Here is a 24601-nt window from a genome sequence, read left to right on the forward strand (position 1 = left end):
GGCAAATTGCTTTGTTCTGACTTTTTGGTTTTACTGTGTATTTCAGTAATTTGTCAAATTGTTCACCAAATTGCTGCTGACAGACCATAGGAAACATAACCAGTATTAAACTTCCTCAGACTGAGTCACTGTCCTAGTCGATGCGAAAATAAATCACAGCACCTCTTTCCTTCTCTGTCCTAGAATTTTATTTAGAGAATGCTGTTATCTTTCTTTTCTGGAAATGAAATTTGCATTGTTTTAGACATGGTGTTAAGAAAATGCTTTGAGTGAAATACCAGGGTAACCCCTAGTATGTAAAACCCAAGGGTGGGTCTTTAATTAGTCCTATTAAAAAAAAGATCTAGAGGCTTATTTAGGCTGAACCTCCAGATAATTCTTGATTGAAGCAGATTGAAGCAGTTCCATGCCTCTGCACTTTGCTCTCTCTCTTCTCCCAGTTGCTCCCATTCCTCCCCCTGAGTGCCCTGATTGAATGAAGGGGAGGGCTACCAGTTACATGGCTTGTACACAAATGTTTCCCCAAACTGCACCGATCCCACCCATAACTAACCCCTAATCTCTCTTACAGCTACTTTTCCCATCTTAAAAACCTCTTACCTGACCTTTGCTTGTCGTACCTCATTTTTACTCTCCCTTTTTACGTTTTCTCTTCTCCTTATGATTTGCATTCCACCCTTAACTTACTCTTCTTGCATTTTACTTTGCTCTCCGCCTTAGAGCTCTTCTGCTCTCACCTCTTTTCCCCTCAACTTTTGCCTTTTTAGCTCCCAGTATTTCTGTTTGACTACACTGCGCCTGTGCTCTTTGTTGATTCCCCTTACACACTCTGTTTCTCTCCGTCTATCTGTCATGTGTTTCCAGGCCTTTGAGACTTGCAAGCCTTTGCCAGTTCAGCTTTGCTTGACGATCAAACAGTTGAACTTTGCAAGAGTTCTGAGTTAGGGGAGAGAAGGGTGAAACGTGATAAGGTGACGCATACAGGGTCAGGCTTTAAGAGGGATTGAAAAAGCCTTGTTTCGTATGTGGGGTATTTTTAAAGAGTGAATAAACAGTGAAAAGAGGAAACTGGGACATAAACAAACATAAAAGAATCAGGGTTGGGAAGTATTGGCAAAACTAGTGCAAAATGAAATTGCCTTGTGGCCTTTTTATTCATGCTCTACAACCACACTTTCACTTACAATGCTGCAAGATCATTTTACACCTGCATGTAGTTATGACAATTTTTCTTCAGAATTACATATACTTAACTGGGGAGAGAATGTCATCTGAACCAGGCACATTTGTAGGTAGCCTAGATTTGAGAGGTAGCACTTATTGTCAAGATCAGCATGTAGTTCACATACTGTGTGTCTGGGCCTGAGTCATGGCCTATATTCAACACAGAGATCAGACTAAAATGAATAATGCAAAATGCATTTCTCATTAAATGAAATAATTGATACAGATGTAATTATGTTGAGTGTTAACAGCTTAAATGCGTTGGATTGCTTTTTGATCCTGATGGATGACTTGGATTTTTGTTCAAATGGTGACATATTATTGAATTATCATCAAACTAGTTCACCATTCATCCATATTCCTCATCGTCTCTATAGAGAACCGCAGTGACGCGTCCTAAAACCCGGAAGTAAACTTCTTCCGGTTCCTTCGACAAAAATAAGTTTACTTCCGGGTTTTAGGACGCGTCACTGCGGTTCTCTATTCTCTCCTCTTGTTGGGTTTAGGGACACACCTACCATTTGTTTCTGCTTCATGTCACTTTCAATTGTATTTATTTATTTATGTGCCTCGACTGTGACATGTTTACATTCGTTTACATGCTTTATCTGTGCTGCAGCACTTCTTTTCACCCTCTGTCTGAAACCAGAGCACAAGTCTGCTCTGATTAGTTTGCTGGTCAACCGTTTAGAGATGTTCCTCATCACGTACAATGGTTAGAGGAGCAAATAGAAGCGCAATGTAACATATGCCCCTTTCACACCAACGCGGTTCCCGTTCTAGCTCCGTACTTGCGCTCTTCTGGTTCGGAACCGGTTTTTCTTTTCAGCCCCCGTTTTGTTCACACCGCCCAGAGCCCGACTGGTGCAGCCACGGCTGCGTCATGACGTCACCGTTTACGTCGCTGATTTTCTCCCTAACGGCGCTCACAACAACAATGGGGGACTGCGTCGGGTCGATGATCGTGTTGCTTTTAATCATACGAAGCCAGATTACATTAAATAACTACTTCTCAACCCTTATACTTTTCTCCAGAGTGCCGTGGTTTATTGTTTATTAATGTGTTTCAGCGGCATTTACCGACCGCTGCAGTGCTGCCCGCTGTTTGGCATCACAACGCTGTTATGAAAGTTTCTCTGGTATAAAATGGGTGATGTTAGCATAGCAACTTAAGCTAAACTGACTATCTTGACTACTTGTTGCTATCCTATTGTGGCATATGCCGTTTTCTATAGGCGTATTTTTCATTATGATTCTACTTGTGATAGTCGGACATGACAACCTGTGCAGCCCATGTATTGATTCCATCCGATAGCTGCTATAATACAAAACAAAACGTCTGCCTGCCCTCCACAATGATCAATGACAGCGAACGGATGGTCAAAGTAAGGTACAAATAAACAGAATCACACGAAGCCTGGTTAGTGTTGCCTGACTTTATAAAGTGTGTTTTTTTATAAGTGTGTGGTTGCGTTCTAGTCACTTTGCTCAGCTTGTTACAACTTTTATTTGCCGTACTCGCCATAAACTGTTATTGCTCAGGTTTATTCAATTAAAATGTAAAACCCAAATGTTACCCAAATGGACTCTTGTCTTTAGGATGCCAGTCATGGGTTTTAAATATTCAGGCAAACATTTTTTCTGAATTGCAAATGAGAGAATGCTGAACAAATTATCAACCAGGGTAAAATATTCAGGAAACAATTTCTGGTATATTGTTTAAAAATACGAGGTCCTTTACACTGTTAAACATTTTCTGTACTGGATTTCAAACTAAAATAAATAACTAGAAGGGCATTTGTAGAGCCCAGACCTTCCCCAAAGCTGCATTAATGTGTATATCTGCGCTATCACTCAGAGCCTCTCCAAATGTAATGGCATCTTCCTTGGCCCGTGCTACACTTTTATGAAAAACAGTCACAGTCGTTTTTCTGTCATCCTGCTAACAAACTGAAAACATAACCTCCTTGGCTGAGGTAACAGTAAAATTATAATAAGCAACGTGGAAAATAAGCAGAAGGCGAAGCAGGTAGGAAGAGGAGGCTGGCAGGAACGCAGAGTGAGAATTAAGATGGTGCAACGAAAGGAGGGAGGAGAGACTCTGAGGGAAGGAGCAGTGGAGGTGTAGTGACCTACTTGGTGAGGAACGGATGCTGCTGTGTTTTGTATGTAACGTACAGAGAGGGAAGAGGGAAAATATTCAGGGAGAGTGAAGGCAGCAAAGGGCCAGAGAGGAATGATTGGCAGTGCGCCATGTAGGATTGTCAGCTTGCTTTGTGTTGTGTTTCCACGTGAACGGCAGGAGAACACGCTAAAACCACAAACACTCACATGTTATTTCCCCCCCGTATTTCATTCCCCCTGTTCTGCTGCTGTCATTCTGTCTGCGTCTCTCACCCCCCCCCCCCCCCCCCCCTACCTCCTGTCACTCACCCCCTCCCTCTCTAATTGTATCACTCTGGTGTTACTTCTGCCTGCTTGGGCGTACGACAACATGAGTGCCAAACTGGCAGCTTTCACTGACCGCATGTCATCGTTGCTCTGAGTGTTAATGCTCCTGTATTTACTGCATGATCAACTGACTATAAGACAGGGAATGGATAGAAGGGGGGTGAGCTCAGGTGAAATTACCTCATATGTCCCATAGAGGTTCATGATTAAAAGATTAATGTCCCGTGCAATGGTTCAAATGCATCGCTATCAACCCAACTGATTGTGTCGATGGAGAAATTTGTCGTATCTAAAAATATCAAGACTATGGCAGGAATATTACATTTTAATCAAGTTTGTCGGTTTGCAGTTGCACAACATATAATGAATCATCTCACATTTATGTTCGGTCTGTGAAAACTGTATTTATGTTAATTAAATGCTAAATGATGTGATTTGAACTTTTAATGGAGTTATGAAAGTTGGCCTGTTGGGGTAAAACTATTAAGTTTGGATTTACAATTAAAGAAATGTGGCTTACTTTGATTTGAGTTTTAGCCCTGCTCTCTATTTCATTTCTATACCATAACAACCATATGTTTTTGATTTATTTTAAATATTTTTTATGATTTGCTTCAAATGAACAGCAACTAAGGAAACCTCAGAAAATAGCTTCCCTTTTTTAATAACTTTTTATAGCCCCTGTTTTTATTTTTAAGGCTTTTTTCTACATATTAATGCATGGGTTATTTATAGATGAAGTGATTTATATGAAGAGCAGCCCTTTTAATGTGTTGGCAAGTAAGCGTTTGCTATGTAGCGCACACATTATTTAAATACCCTGAATGGTTTCACACATGAATATTGATCATGGAGGCTTCAGGCTTGGCTGTTGTGTGTAGGCTGTTAATTAACCCAGGATCACTCCAGCTCTATCATCATCAAAGGTTTTGCATCGCATGTAAATATTTCATTGCAATGCACGTTGAGTAATTCAATAAGGCATTTAGCTAATACTGGTATCCCGAGCAGATGGATCCATGTTTTGCATTAAACAAGACATTGAAGCAACACGTTGTTCCATTTTTTAAGAAAAGGTTTGTGGAAATAAAAAGGAAGCTCTCCTGGGGTTAGGTGGGGAATAGTTGTAGCCTGAAGAAATGTTTGGCGTTGTCACACTGAGGAAGATAGGGAGTGACTCGGCAGCAATGATGAAAGTTTAAAGATGGTTTGAACTTTTGGCTGAGCCCGAAGGGAAGGAGCGGAGACGAGCCGGAGAAATAGCCAAGGCCTGCGCCACAGGGGAAGAAGTGCCAGGTGCAGGAAAAAAATGCCTTTAATATTGCACCAGCAGTGAGACGTCAGGCACACTGCTAGATTATCCAAATAACTTCCTCTGACTTGGAGGACATCCGAAGGATAAATGTCACACCCTTTGGAACATGCTACCAAATGCGTGAACAAGTTTTCAAAATGTAAATTTGTTTGACATGGTAGCGGTTTAGCACATCACGGCTGTGAAACAAGATTTTTTTTTGACAACAGATAGTGCAGGTAGAGTCAGGAGAAATTGCCAAAGTTATTAAACTCCATCTTGTTATGAATATCTATACTAACTTTTTGTGGCAATCTATCAATTTGTTGGCAAGGCAATTCCCCCTAAACCACTCCAGCCCCACCAAAGTGCTAAATGTAAAAGTGGGAATGTCAAGGGATTACCATTTTCTGTAGGATCCATCCTCTGGGGAGCATGAATACCCCACATGTTATTGCAATCCTTAGCAATAGCTGCTGAAATATTTGACGTGGCCAAAGTGGTGTATAACCAACTATCAACGCCAATCCATAAAGCCATGCCAGTCACTCTTTCAAGAAAAAATTGTTAAAGGGGACCTATCATGCAAAATGCACTTTTGTACGTCTTTTATACATGAATATGTGTCCCCGGTATGTCAGGGAACTCACTAAGTGTCAGAAAACACAACCCTCTCTCTTTTCCTCCATACCCAAATCTCTAAAACGGGGCTGCAACGGATCTGATACAGACTGATACAGATTTGAAAATTCTCTGACGTCAGGAACGAGGAGCTCCGCCTATATGGCCAACTCTCCACCTATCAGGGGAATGAGAGGTTGCCGTGGCATGGTAACAGCATGGTAACAGCATGGTAACAGCATGGTAACATGACGCTCGTGCCTCGCCCCCCTCCTTTGCAGGGGGGCGTGGTCAGCTGCAGCTCATGCAAAGACAGGGCTGGAGGAGAGCAAAATAGAGCAAAATGAGGCATGGCTAAAATGCATGATCTGTTTGGTATTTTGAAAAAAAAACTTCACAGACATGTTTTGTATAGGTATGGCCCTACAATATATTATTCAAATATAGCATGATAGGTCCACTTTAAGTACGGACTTAAGACGTCATTTTTTTAAATATTCAACAGCAAACCTCTCAGCTAACTTAGTCAATGGACATTTCTTTTCAATGATCTTGCACACTGGCTGTATTTGACCTGTGTATTTGTAAATATATGAGTCTTTAAATATTTAAAAAACCAGATAGAGGAGCAGTTAGGATGCATTTTAAGCTCAATGAGGACACTCACCAAGCTTTCTATATTTAAACCTCAAATTCAGCAGTTTCCCCAAGGTGATGAAACATTGAGAATGTTCCTGGAACAGGGCCGCGTTGTCATGTTTGCGGTTGTTCTCTCATGGCTGTACTAAGCCTCTATTTTTACTGTTGAGACATCACTAGTTGTCTTCTGAATCATGTAGGCGGAGAAATCTGGAACATAAGTGTGTGTTCATATTGTCAGAATGGCTGTGAGTGGGTTTCTTTGGTGTCCGTCCGACCATATCTGGACATTTTGTTTATTTAAAGCAGAAGTATCCCATCTTGTATGAACCTGTATGTGCCACGGCTGAAGGGTCATCCAAATTTGGACAGCTTGTGTACTGTACCAATGTGTGTGTGTCCATTCCACCTCCAAAGCCCCCAAACAGCTTGTAGTGCAGTCACAGACATCTGGTTGCCACTGACTCTAATGGTTGCACTGATGTTTAATACTGCATGAGCGATAAGAGTGACTGTGTGTGTATGTGTGGGCAGTAAGCTGGCATCTGCGTCCATGTATTTACTTCCTGAGAGTATGATTTTATTCCGTGTATGTGTTTGCGACACAACACGAACATTTTAGGCTAACCATTTTGAGCAGCTGGGACACTTAAAGCTGTTCTTTTTACACACTTTTTCATGAAAAGGAAGGAGGGGAGGTGAGTGGAGTTGTCTGACAAGGAAATTATAAGGGACTGTGTAATGAGAGAATATGTGATGGGAGGAGAAAAAGAGATTTGTGAGGGAAAGAAGAGGACTCAAGCGTTAGGTGAATTGTGACATGAGGGGAGGAGACGTAAGAAAAACACAGGAGTGGAGGGGAGATGAGAGTAGACGACGGGAAAGAGTGGAAATAAGAGGAAATGCAAGGAGAGTGTGAACAGAGAGGAACATGAGAGTGTTCGGAGGAGAAGGAGGCAAGGCAGAATGGGTGATAATTGATGGAAAATTCTGAGAGCGAGAAAAAGGGAGAAAAGGAGGAAAAAAGGAAGAGCAGCACAGATCTTCTATTGCTCATTAGGGTCATTATACCACCGTCTGGAGCACACACACTTACACACACGCTGAGAGGATTCGAAGGAGAAGCCAATTTAGTCGGGTATAAAAAAAAAATTAGCCTTTTGATGAAAAGGACTGAAAGGAAGGCTTTTGTGGGAGCCGCTGTGTGTGAGTGTGTCTTTTATAGTGTCAAAGTAGTTGGTACTTAATAATGAATATGGTTTTGTTATGAAGGATGGTTTTTGTTACGCACATGCAAACACATTTCGAGCCATGGACTGTTATTGCACTGTTGGTGGTCTAAGATGCCAGAAAAGGATAATGATTAGAGGAATAAGGAGGACAGAAGGAAAAATAAGCACTCAGAGTCAGAGGAAGAAAGGAAAGGAGAAATGAAAGAGTTTACATAAAGTAAGAATAAAAGGGTAAATAGCGCCAGGAATGCCTTGGGGACTCAAAGCTGGAGGAAAAGGGAGAGAGATGTAGATAATAGTTTTGTGAGATGAGGAAAAATAGAGCCTGTACAGAGACAGGACATGAAGGTGAAATTGAAAGGATAGGAGGAAAATTGAAAAAGAGGGAGAGGCGTGGAGTGGTTGTATTTTGGATTCAGGTAATCGAGCTGTGTATGCCAGGCAAACTCTGGACAAGCGCATGTCGAACAAAGCCACACAATAAAATGTCAGCAAAACCTGCAAGGTGGCCAAAACAGAGGCGACAGTCTGGAAGTTTATTTGACTGTATATGTCCATGTTTTCTTGAGATAGAAAGTTCAGGTTGTTTCTTTGTACACCTGGGATAGAACAAAAAGGCCAAAAGAGAATCAAATGTAGCTTAAAAGGCCAACAAATCACATCAAAATTGAGTTTACTTTGCCGTTCTAACATTACTAAGGTAAGGAAGTCAGGACGTTTATTTGACCATTTGTATATATTCACTTTTTCTTGATAGAACGTTTATTATGTACAGATACCTTGGTTGGCTCATGGTTGTTTGTCTTTAAAATAAACCTACTGTAGGTAAGAAAAAGAGCGTAAACTACAATCACATCTTGCTTAAAAGGCTATAAAATCACACCAAATTTAATGCTGTTCTTCACGAAGGCAAGATATCCCTAGTAAACTCTGCAAATGAAAATGGATTGGTCTTGGCTCTCATGTTCTAGCTTTTGGAAGGACTTGTTTGAGAAGACGAGGAATGACTTTTGATTAAAGTGAGACCAATAATGCCTGTCTGTCAGCGTATTGGTCACCAATCAGGTCGGCTGGAGAAATTCATCACAGCGCAGCCGATAACTCACAGGGGAGCTTTCAGTAATGATTTAAAACCAAGGGAAACTGCTTTGGTATCTGTACTTTATGTGTGATAGTGAAGTGCGAGGAAGTCTCCGTAACGATCCACTACAGGCATCGGTTTCTGAATCGATGTAATCATGGTCAATATAAAAGCAGATCAATGTGAGGCGCCTCTTGCTGTGAGCCAATAGTAACACTTGTGTGACCTTTTGGTGTCTTCAATAATCCAGTAAGGGAATGATGATCTACAGGAAGCACTCGGGGGGGCTGAGGGAAAAGCATGGGCACACATGCATAAATTACATGCATATATCATATATACATATATTTACACTACGCACAGATTTCTGCAATCCAAAATTCAGATCAACCTTATCATCCAACCCAGAAGAAATCATCTGTCTAGTCTAATAGACAGGAGGAAAACAGACATTTGACAGTGAAATCAAACTCAAACACAACAGAGCTGTGGGTGACATATTTTTGTAGGCCAACTTGGAAGTTAGCATCTCCCTGGTTGCCTCGACAAAAACTAATGAGATTTTTAAATTGGATATTTAAATATTGCAGAAAACAAGATCTATGGCAAACACAGGTTTACAATACTTGGTTTGTTCAGCAGGGTAATCTCCACATATTAACATCAGTTTGTAGTTTTCGAAGCAAGCAAATTCAATCTCCAGAAGTACAAAGCTAATGTTAGGCTATAAGGAACTACAACACGGTCCCATGACATTATCACCACCGCTTAGCTAAAGGTGGCTAACGTTCAGCGTGATGACCTTTAGTCGTCTCGTTTAGTCACTCGTTAGCAATAGCCCATTCAGTGGGCTATTTATTGCCGTATTTCACCTCCTGAACATTTCTTAAGCTTGTTTTAAACACAGACCTTAAAAAAACATTCACTTCAATTAAAGGGAACTGGAAGTGGTGATATGAGTAATTTTAGGGTTTTAGGACTCATACCTGCAGCATATAAGACTCATACTTCATGTTGCATCCCGGCCTTGTCCTGTTTGACCACGTTACCAAACACCTCCCACTTTACATGACACTAGTTGGCAGTCCACGTCCTTTCCCATCCTTTGGCTAGCTCTCCTGTCTCCTGGGTGGAGCCAAACCAGCGATATTGCATGACTAAACCATTGACATCCAGCCAGTTTATCTCAGCCTCTGAAGACAATGGACTTTGTGGATGTAAGAGGATTGTATGGGGCAATTGTGTGCATGGGCTGCTTCAAAAAGAATGTGAATTCTCAACAGCTGCAGTAGGAGTCCTTTTCACACATTTTTTTTTGTCCAAGTGCAAAGAAAGTCCAAAAGTCTCTTTCACAACAACACTGTAAAATGCTCCAATTCAAGTCAGGAAGAATGAAGATAGACATTAAATCACTGCAAAAGCAACATCTTTTCACAATATCCAGAAGAAGAAAAATGTCAATATAGCATTTATACTGCAAGGTTGTTTCCTCTGCAGCCGTGGATTTATGAAAATGTATTTAATATTGCTTTTTTTCAAAGCATGTGTTTTGCTTATGTGTATGATTTGAGTTCTATGTGAATTAAAAAGCTGAGGTGTTCTACTAAGATATCATCCTGTTAGTAATTTCGATAACTGGCCAAATTTCTTTACCAATGGATTGCTTTTACTTCCTAATCCAATTGAAAGCCATACAATTATTTGTTATGCCAGACAGGAAATGATATATTCAGGTGTTTTTCTCACTTAGGGCAGATCATCCTAAATGCTGACCGTGATAATGAATACATGGAAAATATATCCTATTGATGCCTTTTTTTTAAGAAATACAAATAAATGTTGAATCCTACACTGTAAAATCTTTTGCTGTAAATGTACAGTAAATTACTGGCTACTAGTTGCATGGATTTAGAATAAAAGTACAACTACATACTGTGACTTTACAGTTGCCATGCCCATGGAATTACTGTGATACAGCAGTACAGAGCTGTGGTATTATGGTAGCTTGCTGTGCATAAATTACAGTAATTACCTGTATTTTCACACTTTTACTGTAAAACTAATGCAACACAGTAGCCAGTAATTTACTGTAAATATAACAATTTAAATAATACTATAATATATTGTAAATGTGACTAGTTGACTGGGATTTTACCATAACTACACATTTGAATCTGCTCAATCAACCAAGAAAAACAAAGAAAATACCCATTTTTATTCCTCCATTCAAGTGCAAAGTACATTTCACATGAAACTTTCTACAGACTGTGTCTTACATTAGTCCTGGACATGTCTACAAAGACATCCACTCGAAGTCAAGGAGTTTTCTAAAGAATGTGCTGACATCAGGGTTTATAACGCCACGCTTCTTCTTGGCTTTCGAGGCCGTCTCAGGGTTAATGCCCAGGAAGCACCTGAAAACAATAAGCCAAGACAACAACTTTCAATTTTACATAGATTTATATGTTGCATCGTTTATTTTAAGGCACATGCAGCGGTGCCCCTTTCAATTTAGGTAAAAGCTGCACCATTTTATTTTTTTCTAACAATGTTTACCTCTCTTCTTTGGACGGGGGCAGCCTTTGGTTTTGCATGCGTCTCAAATTGGTCGCAACACAGCAATGTGAAACCTGGGATCAGAGAAAAAACACATTAACATATACACATTTCAAATGTTATAAGAAAAAATATCAGGGACAATAATGTCGCAGTCTGGTGCAATAGACAACACCACCAGATATTTCACACTGTCTGCAATCACATTAAACAAAACTGGAGCAAGTCTAAATAAAAGCACACATTTTCATTTAAGTAAACAAAATGCGTTGAATTACCGTAGCAGTTACTTGCCGTTTGAAACCTTTTGCGATCCCACAATGCAGCGCGGTTCACGTCATTTGTTGTTATCACAGAGGATGGTCTGAATACAGTATTTTACAGTGAAATAATACAGTAACATGTTGTGAAATCCTGGTAATAATTTATCCTGTAAATGTCACAGTAATTAACTGTGCCTGCATTGATTTCACTGTAAAATTACAGTATTATATTGTGAACATTACAGGTAAAGACTGTAAAGTGGTAAAACAGTAATTTATTGTAAAATATTACAGCTAAATATTGTGAAATCATGGTAATAATTTACAGTGTAGCTGAAGTAAGAATAGACAACCATTTTCCTGAATAAAATGGTTGTGAACATGCTGGTTCAGGGGCCTCACCATGCCAGATTTTAATTCAGTGAATGCAGTTACATTATACGGACAAGCATTTGACATGTCAAAAGGACATGAGTAATTAAATCCTAGAGATGGCCAGATCTTTCAGTTGCTTCAAATAAACCGTCAACAAATTCCTTGGGAGTCAACCCACTTACGCATTTAGCCATGGAAGGAAAAAGTAGGAGGATGCTTTTGAGATTAAAACTAGTGACCAAGTTTTAAAGTATGCACTAGATACTGTGTCAAATAAGTTAAAGTTGTATTGGAAGTAATGATGCAACAGACTCTAAGGCAACATCAGGCTTGACTAAAACTAAATATAACAAATAAATACCTACATGTAGATATTATTTTACTGGATTGTTCCGTATTAACCATCACCTTGGTAAAAACAAAAATGATGGAAATATTTGTTTTAAATGCAGCAGCATATGGGTCTAAACATGTATTCATATTGTAGTATATAATGCATATTATTTGCCCCAATTATCACATCCCGATCCAGATATTTGTGTCTGCCCAATATCGGTGCATTTCTTATTTAAAGTAGAATTTGATTTTGGTTTGTCTCGCTTTGGTGTGCTTTCCCAACCCTAAAGTCTTCTTGGAAACTCAAACGGTTGAAATGGGTCGTGAGGGTGAGTTTTGATCTTGGCCTCATCCAGTTTGTATCCTGTAATACAGCTAGACCATATGAAAAGGCTAAAAACAACAGTATAACGTTTTAATGATGTCCATTCCAAAGCAGTAGTTTTATATCATTTTGGAGCTTGCCTGCAACAATGACCGTAAAACAAACTTTATTCTCTCCGTCCTCCCTGCCTCGCTTCCTTCCCTTACTTCTCATCTCACCTCGCCACCGCTCTCCCTGCCCGCAGTCATCCGCACGGCTCGACTTCAAACATTAACATGGCACTTATATTCTCTTCTCTCCTCATCTCTGTGTGTTGTTCTGTCTCCTTCCCTTTATTACTCTCTTTACCTCTCTGTGCCTCTGCCTCTCTGTCTGCTCCTCTGCCTCTCTAATTGCTATGCTATCAGTATGAGCTCAGATATTGCTGTCACTTTCTGTCTGTGCATCCTGCAGGAGGAGCATGTTGTCTCGCTGTTTCCTCTCCATACATTAGCTTCCAGTGCATGTGTGCTTTCTCCTTCAACTCCATACATAAACAACACCTGACAAGGAAAGAGGCCAAATAAACTGGGAATGACAGTTGGGGGAAAGCCGTGGGAAAGGTTAGGGAGAGGAAAGGGAGATAAATGAGGCTTAGTGGAGGAGTCCATCCTGGGAACATGGGATAAGACAAGATGTACTTAATGGCATAGAGAGCTTCTTGGAGAGATTTCACTGTTGTTATAAGTTGGTGTGAAATCTGGTCTTGGGTCCACTTAAGGAGCCTGAGGAGTTGGGCCATTACCAAGCTACATTACTTTAAGAACGTTTTAAGGATCAGTCATTGCTTGAAACCACCAGAGACCCTCTACTCAAGCCCCTTCTATTTACAAGTGATTCTTTTTAAATAAGGAAGCAGGCAGCAATCTACTGGAACATTCACAAAGACTTTATATTTACAACATATTGCAACATTGGGACGAATCAGTGAGTCATTTATTTTCTTAACATTCACTGTTTAGTCTGGCTTAAATCTTGCCAAGATTAACATATTTTCAATTGGATTTTACCAAACTAGTAAAAACTAAGCTTGAGAGATGTATTCTGAGATGAATTTGAAAAAACTGTGTATAATTTTTACAATAACTAAATATATTTCGAAGAGTAATGGCTACATTGTAAACCTGAATGGCTAATTTAACCAAAACAACGTAGTTCAGCAAGAGCCACGATCTGTCATTCAGACCATGATATACTGTACAAAAACAACATAATTCATTCCCCTCAAAGCTGCACTGATCAATATTTATATAATAGCAATAGATCCAGTGAGTATGTACAATGAGAGATTGGTTGCTCATTGTGAGAATCCAACAGAGAATCCCTATCCTTATGTTGTATTTGGACAATTGTTTACGTATGTCAGCCATATCAGCTTCATATGTCAGCATGAGACCAAATAAATGAATGAATGTACTTTCAAAGAAGGCAGCTGTGAAAAATGCAAATAAAAAGACAATTCAAGTCTTGATAACACACATAATAGTCAGTAGAAACTTGTGTGTAGAGTCAATCCGATGAATGGATGTCGAGGAAATCCTTCCTTTTTAAAATTAGATTAAACGGAATAAACTGTTTTGAGGAGATTTCATGAGTCCTGTGGATAAATGGAGTGTAATAAAATTATTCTCTTTGGCTAAAGAGAGCCATTTCTCTTGTTCATATATAATTCAGCAATAGTGAGTGTGATATTTATCTCCATGATAAATAGCAAGGATCTGAAACAAAGCCACTGTGACAAATGCACACACATTCCAAATATGGAGTTATTGTTTTGTAAAACCTCCTCTGGCAATGTGTCCAAAATGAGCATACAGTATAGCCGCTTTCACACCAAGTACTTTGCCGTACTTAGTTCCCAGCACTTAGTTCCCAGCAGGTACTAAGTGCTGGGAACTAAGAGCCGATCGCGTTCACACCGGAATAAGTTCCCTGAGGGAAGATTACGCAAATGAAGCCGCTGACGTCACTTCTTCTTCTTCGGGTTTACTGGCAGGCCGCAAACAACTTCACGGCGTATACTGCCACCCGAAGCTGCTGGGACTCCCGGGGCGTGGTTTGCAATTCGCCCAGCCAATCAGAAATTGGTACTTTTTTCTCCCCAGGATAGTCCCACCTCTCTAGCAGGCACTAAGAATGGGGTAAAAGTTCTCTGAACTAAGTTCTCTTTTTGGTGTGAACGCAAAATTCCAGGCACTAACGGAACTAAACAGGAAAAGTACGGGTAAAAGTACTCTGGTGTGAAAGCGCCTTATGTGTTTCTTTCCTTAAATGGATATTCAGATAAACTAAGAACACCACATTTTTTTAATTTGATCCAAATGGTTTTCTTGTCAACACATCAATGGAACCGTGTAACTTCACTTTTCATGCTGTTGGCCTTATTCTTTTATTTCCATTTTCCACTATCCACCAAACACTAAGTTTTATGACTCAGGCCTCTGAAACCAATCCAGAAGCCATTTTGACGATTTAAAGAATCCACGAGCATCAATGGAGAAATCGACTTTGTTGCCTGAAAACAAAAGTATTTTTTTGAAAATTCAGATATATCAATTGCAAGGAGGATTTGTAATGTACCCATGGCAGTTATTTCACATCAGAGAAATACACCGCTGACCTTGTGTCTGATATACTTCAAGCACTGAGAAATGGAAAGGGGATTTACACAGCGAGATGGTGACAGATAAATAACAAGCAGGAACAAAGGAGTCTTTCACAAAATGCAGAGTAAAGTGTGTCAACCACACTGAGAATCCAGTGAGCTAACAAGTAAGCTAGTAATAAACTAAAGGTCCTGATGTTAGCTTGTTTACTTCTGGTTGTGTGTATTGACTGATAAACAGGAATCTATAGGAACAAAGGGGTGAATTATTATAAATAAGTAGCCAGACCGCAGCATCAGGTGAATGTGAAGGACAATGGGAAGGAAATCAGTGCCTATAGGTGTAAGCAAGACCTTTCCAATGCTTTACCACTTACATTATTAACAGGCCTATCTGTGGCTAGCGTGAGAGAAAGGGATGTAAGACGATGACATGGAGAGAGTGTAAGAGATGAAAGTGGGGTTTCCGTGTAAGACAGCGCTCTGGGCTGAAAGAAGCCGACACCTTGACTTTAATTATTAAAACGCTACTTGGCTTTCCCTTCACCTGCTGCCGTACTGTATCTCTTTCTCCTCTCTGTGTTTCTGCAGGGTCTTCAGTGGAACTGCATTGGTTTGAGTCCCAGTTGTGTGCGTGTGAGATAAAGGGACATCCTCGTCTCTGCAGGCTGTTGTTGTGGCACCATTAATCTCTTATATCTATATGCCCCAAGGCCAAAATTAATACGCTTTATATTCACTATGCACAGAGGCACGGCATAAAAGTGCATTACCCCTCATTAGCACATAGTAGAGAAAAGTAAATATGGAAATGCTTCCACACATAAATAATGAACAAAGAACAGTTTTTGGGAAGTTATTGTTGGAAATTCTCTCGCATGGAACGTCGCGTGAGATTCATTTAACTCGAAACCCGAAGGCCATGCAGGACACATGGGAAAACCCTCTGGAATAAAATCAGTGTTTTTATTTCCCTGCAAAACAACCTCCATCTGAGTGGCTCCAATAACCGAGGCGCTGCTAGTCTGCTTGGTTCCAGTCGGACTACACATCCCATACGTCTGTGCAGTAAAGTGTAACAGCTAACATCTGTCTTGCTGCTGTTTGATTAGTCTCCTGACACAAGCAGGACAGGATTGTTTACAGTCAGGAATTTGATTTAGAATAATATTGGACAATATTTCAGGACAAAATATCTTCTGTGTCTGCACATGAAGTTGCTTCATTGCTGTCCAATGCCTTTAACAGTATGTATATATATGCAAATGTATGCACTATATCGTGCTCCTTTGTCTGGCTCCAGTTCAATGAGAGTCTGCAATGCTACCTCGGGCTTATAGAAGGTTGTGGGTGTATTTAGTATAATTATCATGCTTAAAGGTTTGTGATGCAACAGACAGTAAGGTGCAGTGTAATATAGAGCCGTTTTGGGGGCGAATAAACAAATTAGGCTTTGCACGATGGGGCTTTTGGCCTTGGCGAAGCTACCAGGGGGCCAAAACACCTGTTTTTGTCTTTTTTTGGCAGCATCCCAGATGCAGAACCTGACTTAAAGACTGCTGGGTGGCCCTGACGAGTTCAAACATTTCACTGCAAGTCAGCAACAAAGGCCAGGATGTCAGGCAACAGAAGTGCCTCGGAGCCACTCACTGATCCTCCGCATTCCCCTTTTATCACTTTGTTCTGGATAAAAGTGTTAGCCAAATGCCTAAACTGTGTGATTATTCAGCTGAAATATTGTTGCTTAAAAATAGCCTTGATGCTCTGTTGACTTGTGTGGATGCAGAGACAGAATAAGTCAAAGCTAATAGGGCAGCACCAGTTTCAGTGTGAGCTATGAATGCTGTTTTACTGTGTATTCTCTATAAGCCTTTTGATATGAAATGCAAAAATGTACAAAGAAACACCGGGCAGCCGTCCGACAGCCCCTCAGTGTTGTGTGTACAGTATATGCTTGGCTTGCGGCGTTAACTGGAGGCAAAGAACAATTGTAAAACATGGTCTGTTCACAGTAAGGAACCATTTAATGAAAAGAGAGGCAAAGTAAACAGAGTGTAGATTTTCCCAGGGGCATTTGGGATTGTTGGCAACCGCCTCAAGTCTTGTGTGTAAACAATGTGCCTCAGAGTTGGCGAAAAATATGGCTGAAAAACAACGATAAATGTGGCCATCATAAATTCAAGTCAAACAAAACACTTCTGTGGGCAACAGAAAAACTCCGGAAAGGAGAAGTTATAAATAAACATTGCACTCATTTATTTTTCCATTCCTGTTGTAACCTAGTTTCCAATATTTTTGTTATTCTGAGAGTGGTGCCTTCCTCTAGCCATCAGCCCCTATTTTTTAACAATTGTGCCCACCTACAATGGAGTCAGTAATTATTAAAAACATGATTGTGTCCTCAGTAAACCCTTTGTGTAAGCACAGCTGTTGAATCTCTCTTGATAATTGCACATCTTTTTAAAGGTTTCCTATTCTAATCGTGTCCTTCTGATATACCTAACCTACCCTTTGAATTTAAAACCACTATGCAGAGCAGCTTGCAGAGTTATTCACATGCACGCCAGAGAGCGCAAGTGTGGAACATGGGAATCTATTTCGGTGACACTTGAAGTGCTGATGACCTGCCTCGGGCCTTTAAAATCAAAGGGGAGTGCCGGACTTTATTAAAATGGCAGCCTGGAAATTGGAACTTTGAGCCTTGAAACAGCACAGTGCTCAGGTAGGGGCCGTGTGCGTGGGAAGGAATACTCGTGGCAATGTCCTCTGCTATAGAATCTCATTCATTTACAGTTAGATATGCAGTCCCTTTCAACTGAACCTCCATTTCATGTTAAAAGATCAACTCCTCCTCGGTGATATGATTAAGACATATTTTAAATATGAATCCCAATTGGGAAATGCATTAATGTCCACTGGAAGCAGTGATTTAGCATTCAGCTTGATGGTATGGTATATTGATGGGTGCTTCCCTGCTACATTTTGTGTTCATTGTATGTTTGTGTCTATTGGTTTTGCCTCATGCATTAGCATATTTATATTTTTAAGAAAAATACTGCAGCATTGAAATATTACATGGTTGTACAGTAATGATTTTATAGGTTGTCCGAGCATTTTGCTGCTATACTGTAGGCCATTTGTCATCATACTAACATGCATTACTGAGGGAAGTGTTTTTCTTTATAATTTCCAGCCCCTGGAGACAGACAACATTGCACGAAATAACACACACAGCCAGCACTCTCAATAAAACGGTGTCTTGTAAAGGGCATAAGGATGATAAACACAATATTGTTGGCCATAAAAGCTCCACACTGTCTGAAAATATCACCAGCCCATCGTCAGTGTGGCACAACATTGTTATAATTATAATATCTACTCGTCTTCCTCTTCCAGGCCTCGAGGGGCTCCATATGTTGTGGTGTTGGACAGTCCTCACTTCTCCTCACATCTCCGCTCCTCCTCTCCTGCCAAGTGCTCTGGGGCACTGCAGCCTTTTCCGCCGCTCACTCATCTCTTGCTTGTTTTCCCTAGCCTCTCATGTCCGTTTATTTTGCTCTTCTTTCATTTGTGTCTGCCATTGTCTTCCAGGTTAATTTCCGCTGAGGCTACCACGAGAGATGCTTTACATTCTTTCACATTACACTCCACTTACAAGCCATTAACAAATTCTTTGAAGGGTGTTGATATATTAAAGTGAGGAATGAAACTCCCTCTGCACTGACGAGAGTAAAGATAACCATTTCACTCTAAATCTTGCACCATTGGAAGGATTAGCAACAAATTATTTATAGGTGTCTGGCATTTAGAGTAAAATATGATACAAAACATACGACAAAGGTCCAAGGCTGCAATCCAAATGGACGCATAAAGACACCAGCATGCATCATTGCTCCTCTCAATCAATGGGTGCATGCTTTATACCCTCTAGTTAGCTCAACCCTTTAAATAACGCTAATAACAGAAGAAGAGCAGTTGCATGTAGTTGACACAAGTATTAGTATTTCCTCTAAAGAATATCCGGTTTGAAAAGACTCAGAGTACTGGACTGTGATGGTTGAGACTACATTAACCCAAATGAAAACACTTTCTCTTAAATTGACAAATGATGGTGTATTTTAATGCCAGCTGCCGCAGAAACCAACTTAATAAAATAAACAGCAACACTATATTATATTTATATTCTCTCTGTGCTGATGAACAATGATTCATTGTGTTTTGCGGACTTTCTCTTTAGGAAGTTAAGTATGACAAAGTATTTTGCGTATCCATTTTGTTTTGCGGTTCATATTTAATGTCGTTTTTATATTTGTAATGCATCTCATTCAATCACATTTGTATTTATGTAGCCGAGTATCACAAATTAGTCAGGGCGCTTCATTGTGTGTACAGCATATGACACCTTAAAGGGGCTCTTTTATACAATTGTTCAGGTTCATATTTGTATTTTGTGCCTCTACCGGGACGTCTCCATGCTTTAATGTTCAAAAAGGTCATTCTTTTTCTCATACTGCCTATACTGCACCACCTCTTTTCACCCTCTGTCTGAAACCAGAGTCTGCTCTGATTGGTTAGCTGGCTGGCTCTGTTGTGATTGGTCAACCGCTTAAAGATGTCCCGCCCCTTAGCTTTTCAAGGTCAATGTGTTAGAGTGCTAGCCAAGAGAAGCGCGTGTGTTAGGTATTGAGACCAATTACATGCACAAAAACCTATATAACACATTACAGGAAAAGGAGAACCCCCCAAAATCATAATTGGGCCTCTAAAATCACAACATAGACTATCTAAATGTCAATGATAATTTGAATTTATATTAAAAAAAAAAGATGGATCATTGAGAATGTCAACCATTTTCCAGGTGCCGCTGAAAATAATAATGTGGGCGTCAGGCAGGACTACAGCAACATGAGATCTTTTTGTCATATTTAGTCACTTACCCCTCCTCTGTTCTCTTCCTGCCAGGTTTTCCGAAGCGGCGAAGGCATGGGCATCCGCCTGGACAGCGCCTCGGCCTTCCAGGGGGCCGTCATCTCCCCCCACTACGACTCCCTCCTGGTGAAAGTCATCGCCAGCGGGAAGGACCTGCAGACTGCAGCCTCCAAGATGAGCCGAGCCCTGGCCGAGTTCAGAGTGCGAGGGGTCAAGGTAGGACATTCAGCCACGTGTGTTTGATGCCGCTTTGTGTGGGAATTTTAAAGTTATCGCTATGTGTGAGAAAATGCTGACCTCTTCAGATGATGGAAAAACTTGGTGGATAATGTCCAAGTGCTGTGTTATCAACCTGGAAAATAGGCAATTGTCATGGTCTCCAAATGATTGACATGAGGTATTTTGACAGCAGAGATGGTTTATCTGCTGTGAATGGATTCATGAGAGCCCATCTCAAACTATTGGAGACAGTCGAGCATGGTTAAGGGTACGATGCAGGGAAAACTTTAAGAGAGAGAAGGACATCTTTATAAGGTTTCTTCATAGCGAAGCAGCTGCAGAGAACAACAAGTCACTGCGAAGTGGTACTCCAGCCTTCTCGGATACTCCTTTCATCTCTTGACATGCTCACTTTATTCTTTATTTCTGGGTTTTCAGACTAAAAACTAAAGTTGTGTCTGTGCTGAATACATCCCTGCATAAAGACAGAACTCTAGTTTAATCAGCGAGTGCAAACGCTTGTTAACAGACTCAGTGTCGTCAGCAGAAACCATGTTAACAGACTGAGTAGGCGGCGGTGATTAAAAATAATGATCTGCATTTGCTGTTCATGTACAAGTCATATAAGCTAGTTATATCATGAACCACATGACACCTCTCACACCTTTTTGAAGGGCCTTGAACAAGTCTTGATTTATACCACTAATATTAGTTTTAAAACATTCAATAAACCTGATAATGTTGTGGAACACGATGTTTAATCAGCCATGCTAATGTATTCTCTGTTGGCCTACTAAAGGTAACCCAGTTAATAATTGAGTTAGATAAAAAAGAAGCACATAATAGACGGTTTGTGGGTCTCCTGCGGTTATCATTCAGATTCCTTCCAATCCATTACAAGTCATTTGCACTTTATCGTTTTAATTTTTACCCCGCAATTAAAAATAAACAATTTGCTATCTCATTGATTGTCAGGTAACACATGGAGCTTTCTCACAACATGTGCCTTTGTATGCCTCGCAGCTTAATGTGAAAAGTGCTGTAGCTATGAATACAACTGGAGAGATCTTTGACTGGATTAACCAGGCCCATGATAAAACTATTTTCCAATTTCGAGTGGATGCAAGTGAGTGAAATATCAAGGTGAACAGGTCTTGGAAGACAATGAGAGTTGCTTGGGGAAGCATTCTTATAAATCTCACTGTTTTGCAACAAGAGTGTCAATGAACAGAGGATGAATGTCAGCAGTGGGATTTGTAAAATGATTAGATGGATCAGTAACAGATAATGTATGTTCTGCTTTGACCAGACTCTAATCAGTATGTGAAACAATAAGGATCCTCTTGCATGAAGGATATACGTACATATCTTTGGTTTAATTAATGGTTTATATTGTGTCCTGTTGCTGGTTACCTACCTGTAGTTGGATAAAATGAGGTCTGTTCGAATAAAGGGAAACTGAAAAGTCTTATCAGCTTAGTTCATATTTGCTCCTCAGTCTATTTAGAATTAGTCATGATGAGGTGAAATTGCAAGTGACATTGGTGTTCTCGACTTTAATTTGTCGTTCAACTTGGAGTGAACTTTGCAAACTATCAGCAGTGATTTAATAGATTAACTTTCTGACAAAGTGAGGAAGCCAAGACCTGATGAGCGTGTGGACACTGTGCTTTGTCCTGGGAAGTCAACCTAATGTACCTTACCTCCAGTGGCTCAACATTTAAATCATTTTCTGCAGAGACAAAAGCTGTTTCTCAGTCTAAAAACATGATTTTATTGACGAGTTCTGAGCTACCATGGTGCATACGATTTAGATTTAATTTGCAAACAAGTATTTTCTATTCTGCACCAGTGAACCAGTACCAAACTTTGTAGCACAACAGAGATGCAAAGAATAGAGGATGGCTGTTACAAGCTGTTGAATTAAACATGTTCCCCTGAATACTGCTGTTGGCGGACTGAGATCATGACAGCTCTTTTAAAAGACTTGAGATTCGAGAAAAACCCAACTGCTTTCTGTGTTATTCTGCCACCAACAAATCTGCCAGTTGTTTAGAGTGGAGCCTGGGTTTATTATGGAGAAGTTAACATATTCAAGTACTGATGTCTTTAAGTTACTGAAGTGTACATATATATCCTGATGTCTTGTCCTTGCAAGGAATAGTTAAGCCACATTCTTCCACAATATGAAAATCACCACGGCTATGGTGGATACACTTTCTTCACATCAAACCTCATTGTTTTTTCCACTTTTAGAATATTCTATGAATTCATTTATTACCAGCTAGAAAATAAACACTACACCTGAACTTGTGACACCAGGTTGTTTAACTTACTCATAAGATTGAAAAAGCTGTCATACATGAGCTTTCTTCTGTGAAAACCACACAGATGTTTGTTCCTGAGAACCTGGATGATGTACTAGTACCATAAATAATGAACATGTTCCACTACAGGGGATATTTCATTTTTTTGTTGCTCTAAAAATACATTTAGCTGAAGTGTAGGGTTTCAGATGTGATGTCAGTTTGACGTAAGCACCCTACGTCATTCAGTGGGTCACTCCAAAAGTCCTACACTGTTATCTATCCTAGGGGCTAATTAATTTTCAATCTGTTTGTGTGTCAACCACTCGAATACACCCATATATACGGAAGTGACCAATGAAAATGTCTACAGCAAGAAATTGTGGTGTTGGTGAGCGGTGGCCTTGGAGACAACTCTCACTGGTGACATTCCACCATAGCAACAGCATCATTGTTGGCTACAAATCTAAGGCTATTAAGCTTTGGTCTGCTCACAGAGATATGACACAGAGGGCTGACATCCTCCAAACTCTGAAGGGTTTTATCTGTCTCCTAGTAAAAGAAAATTGGCTACATGAATTCTGAATGCAATGCTTCTCAGTTCATTCTTTGAGTTTGGTGGCACCTATAGTCACCATTGATCCTCCGAATGTTAAGTATAGTGTAACCTTTCAGTTCCAGCGAAATCCACAAGTTACTTGCTTGACATCTTGCTGCTCGTCCTGTGTTGTGTGGAATTAGGTTTGGCATTTCAGAAAGCTCTCTATATCCCCGGCTTCTGCATGTGTGCGCATTTGTTTGTATGTGTGCGCACATTTGAGGAGCCGTGTGTGTTTTGCAGTGAAATGTCACACAACCAGCCGCAAACAGAGAGAGGGGGAGTGATGGACGGGATATTTGGCAGGAGGGTGAGAATAGATGGATCGAGGAGCAGGGGAAAACTGTAAAAGGGCAATTAAGATGGAGAGTGTGTGTAACATAAAACAACAAGAAAGGTGGTGTGGCCCAGAGAAGCCCATGTAGCTGTTGGGTTTGTGGCAGAATGCACATGCAGGTTCAGTTTAGGAGACAGTTTAAATATTAAAATGACTAAAAAACTAATCAAGGTCATCTGAAGTTCACTGAAATGTGTCCTCAAAACCACAAATACAACAAAATCGAAATACAGTGCGCTTCATTTGTATCTGCCCACCTTAATTGACCCCTAAGAAGCTGTAACTAGAAAAAGTGAATGCTAAAGTAATGTCTATGACACTAAGAGTCATATTTGACATTTAAAGAGTGAAGTGTGGTGTATAATAATTTATTGTCTGCCTATTATTTCAAAAAATACAAGAGCAAAAGTGTAAAATGAGTCTTCTGGAACCATCAAAAAATCAGCCTGAGGCTACTCATGGTTATATGAATTAATTAGATATCTGATTAAATATGCCAGCAGCAGATGTCATTTTAACTGACATAATGGACAGTTGGACGGCTGCTTAAGTCTACCTTATTCTAAAATCCAGGAGTCATTATTTAAAAATATGTTTTTGTTATCCCTAACATTCTTAATTGTGCAAAGGAGGATGTTTGTTTCCTCTCTTAATTACACACACAATACATCTGCTTCTTGTTAATGCAAACATGGGAGCATCTGTCCTGAGTGTTTTCTCATCACAGAGGATGTTGGCTGATGAACATCAGATGGTTTCTGTTGATTTTTTTACCTCTGTATTTGTGTGACGGAGATATTTTCTACTGCAAAGGTAGAGAAAGACAAATAGAAGTTCCTACAGTACGCTTCTCCTCACGGCACTAAATATTGTGTAAAGTTTGGTAGTCTTCCACAAACTGAGATTTTTGGATTGAAACTGTAGAAAAGAAGTACAAGTAGCCAAGGCGACATCACTCATTAGTTTGTTGAATATCTATTTGAAGCCTTGACTTTGGCATATTGGCCATATGTTACCATATTTGGATGAGAGGGTAGAAATTAGAAGAGTTGCTGTTAGCATAGCGAACTCAAAGCTACATGCTATCGCTATCTAGCTAGCTTGGTTAGCATGGCACATCCATAACTTGTGCTATGTGTGTTTAATAAAAATAGCTTGCATTTAAATGAAC

At 40.1% G+C, this 24601-nt stretch overlaps 1 protein-coding gene across 2 annotated transcripts in view; it reads left to right on the forward strand.

Annotated features, from left to right (window-relative positions):
* The window catches only part of pcxb (pyruvate carboxylase b), a 286683-nt gene that overhangs the window by 120565 nt on the left and 141517 nt on the right, over positions 1-24601 (forward strand). For both annotated transcript variants that reach the window (XM_034136581.1, XM_034136582.1), the window contains exon 12: positions 20004-20186. In XM_034136581.1, coding sequence (XP_033992472.1) covers positions 20004-20186 — 183 coding nt within the window. The remainder of the gene's footprint in view (positions 1-20003; positions 20187-24601) is intronic.

This window comes from Trematomus bernacchii, unplaced genomic scaffold (genome assembly GCF_902827165.1).
Source record: "Trematomus bernacchii unplaced genomic scaffold, fTreBer1.1, whole genome shotgun sequence".
In the NCBI taxonomy this organism is placed as follows: Eukaryota; Metazoa; Chordata; class Actinopteri; order Perciformes; family Nototheniidae; genus Trematomus; species Trematomus bernacchii.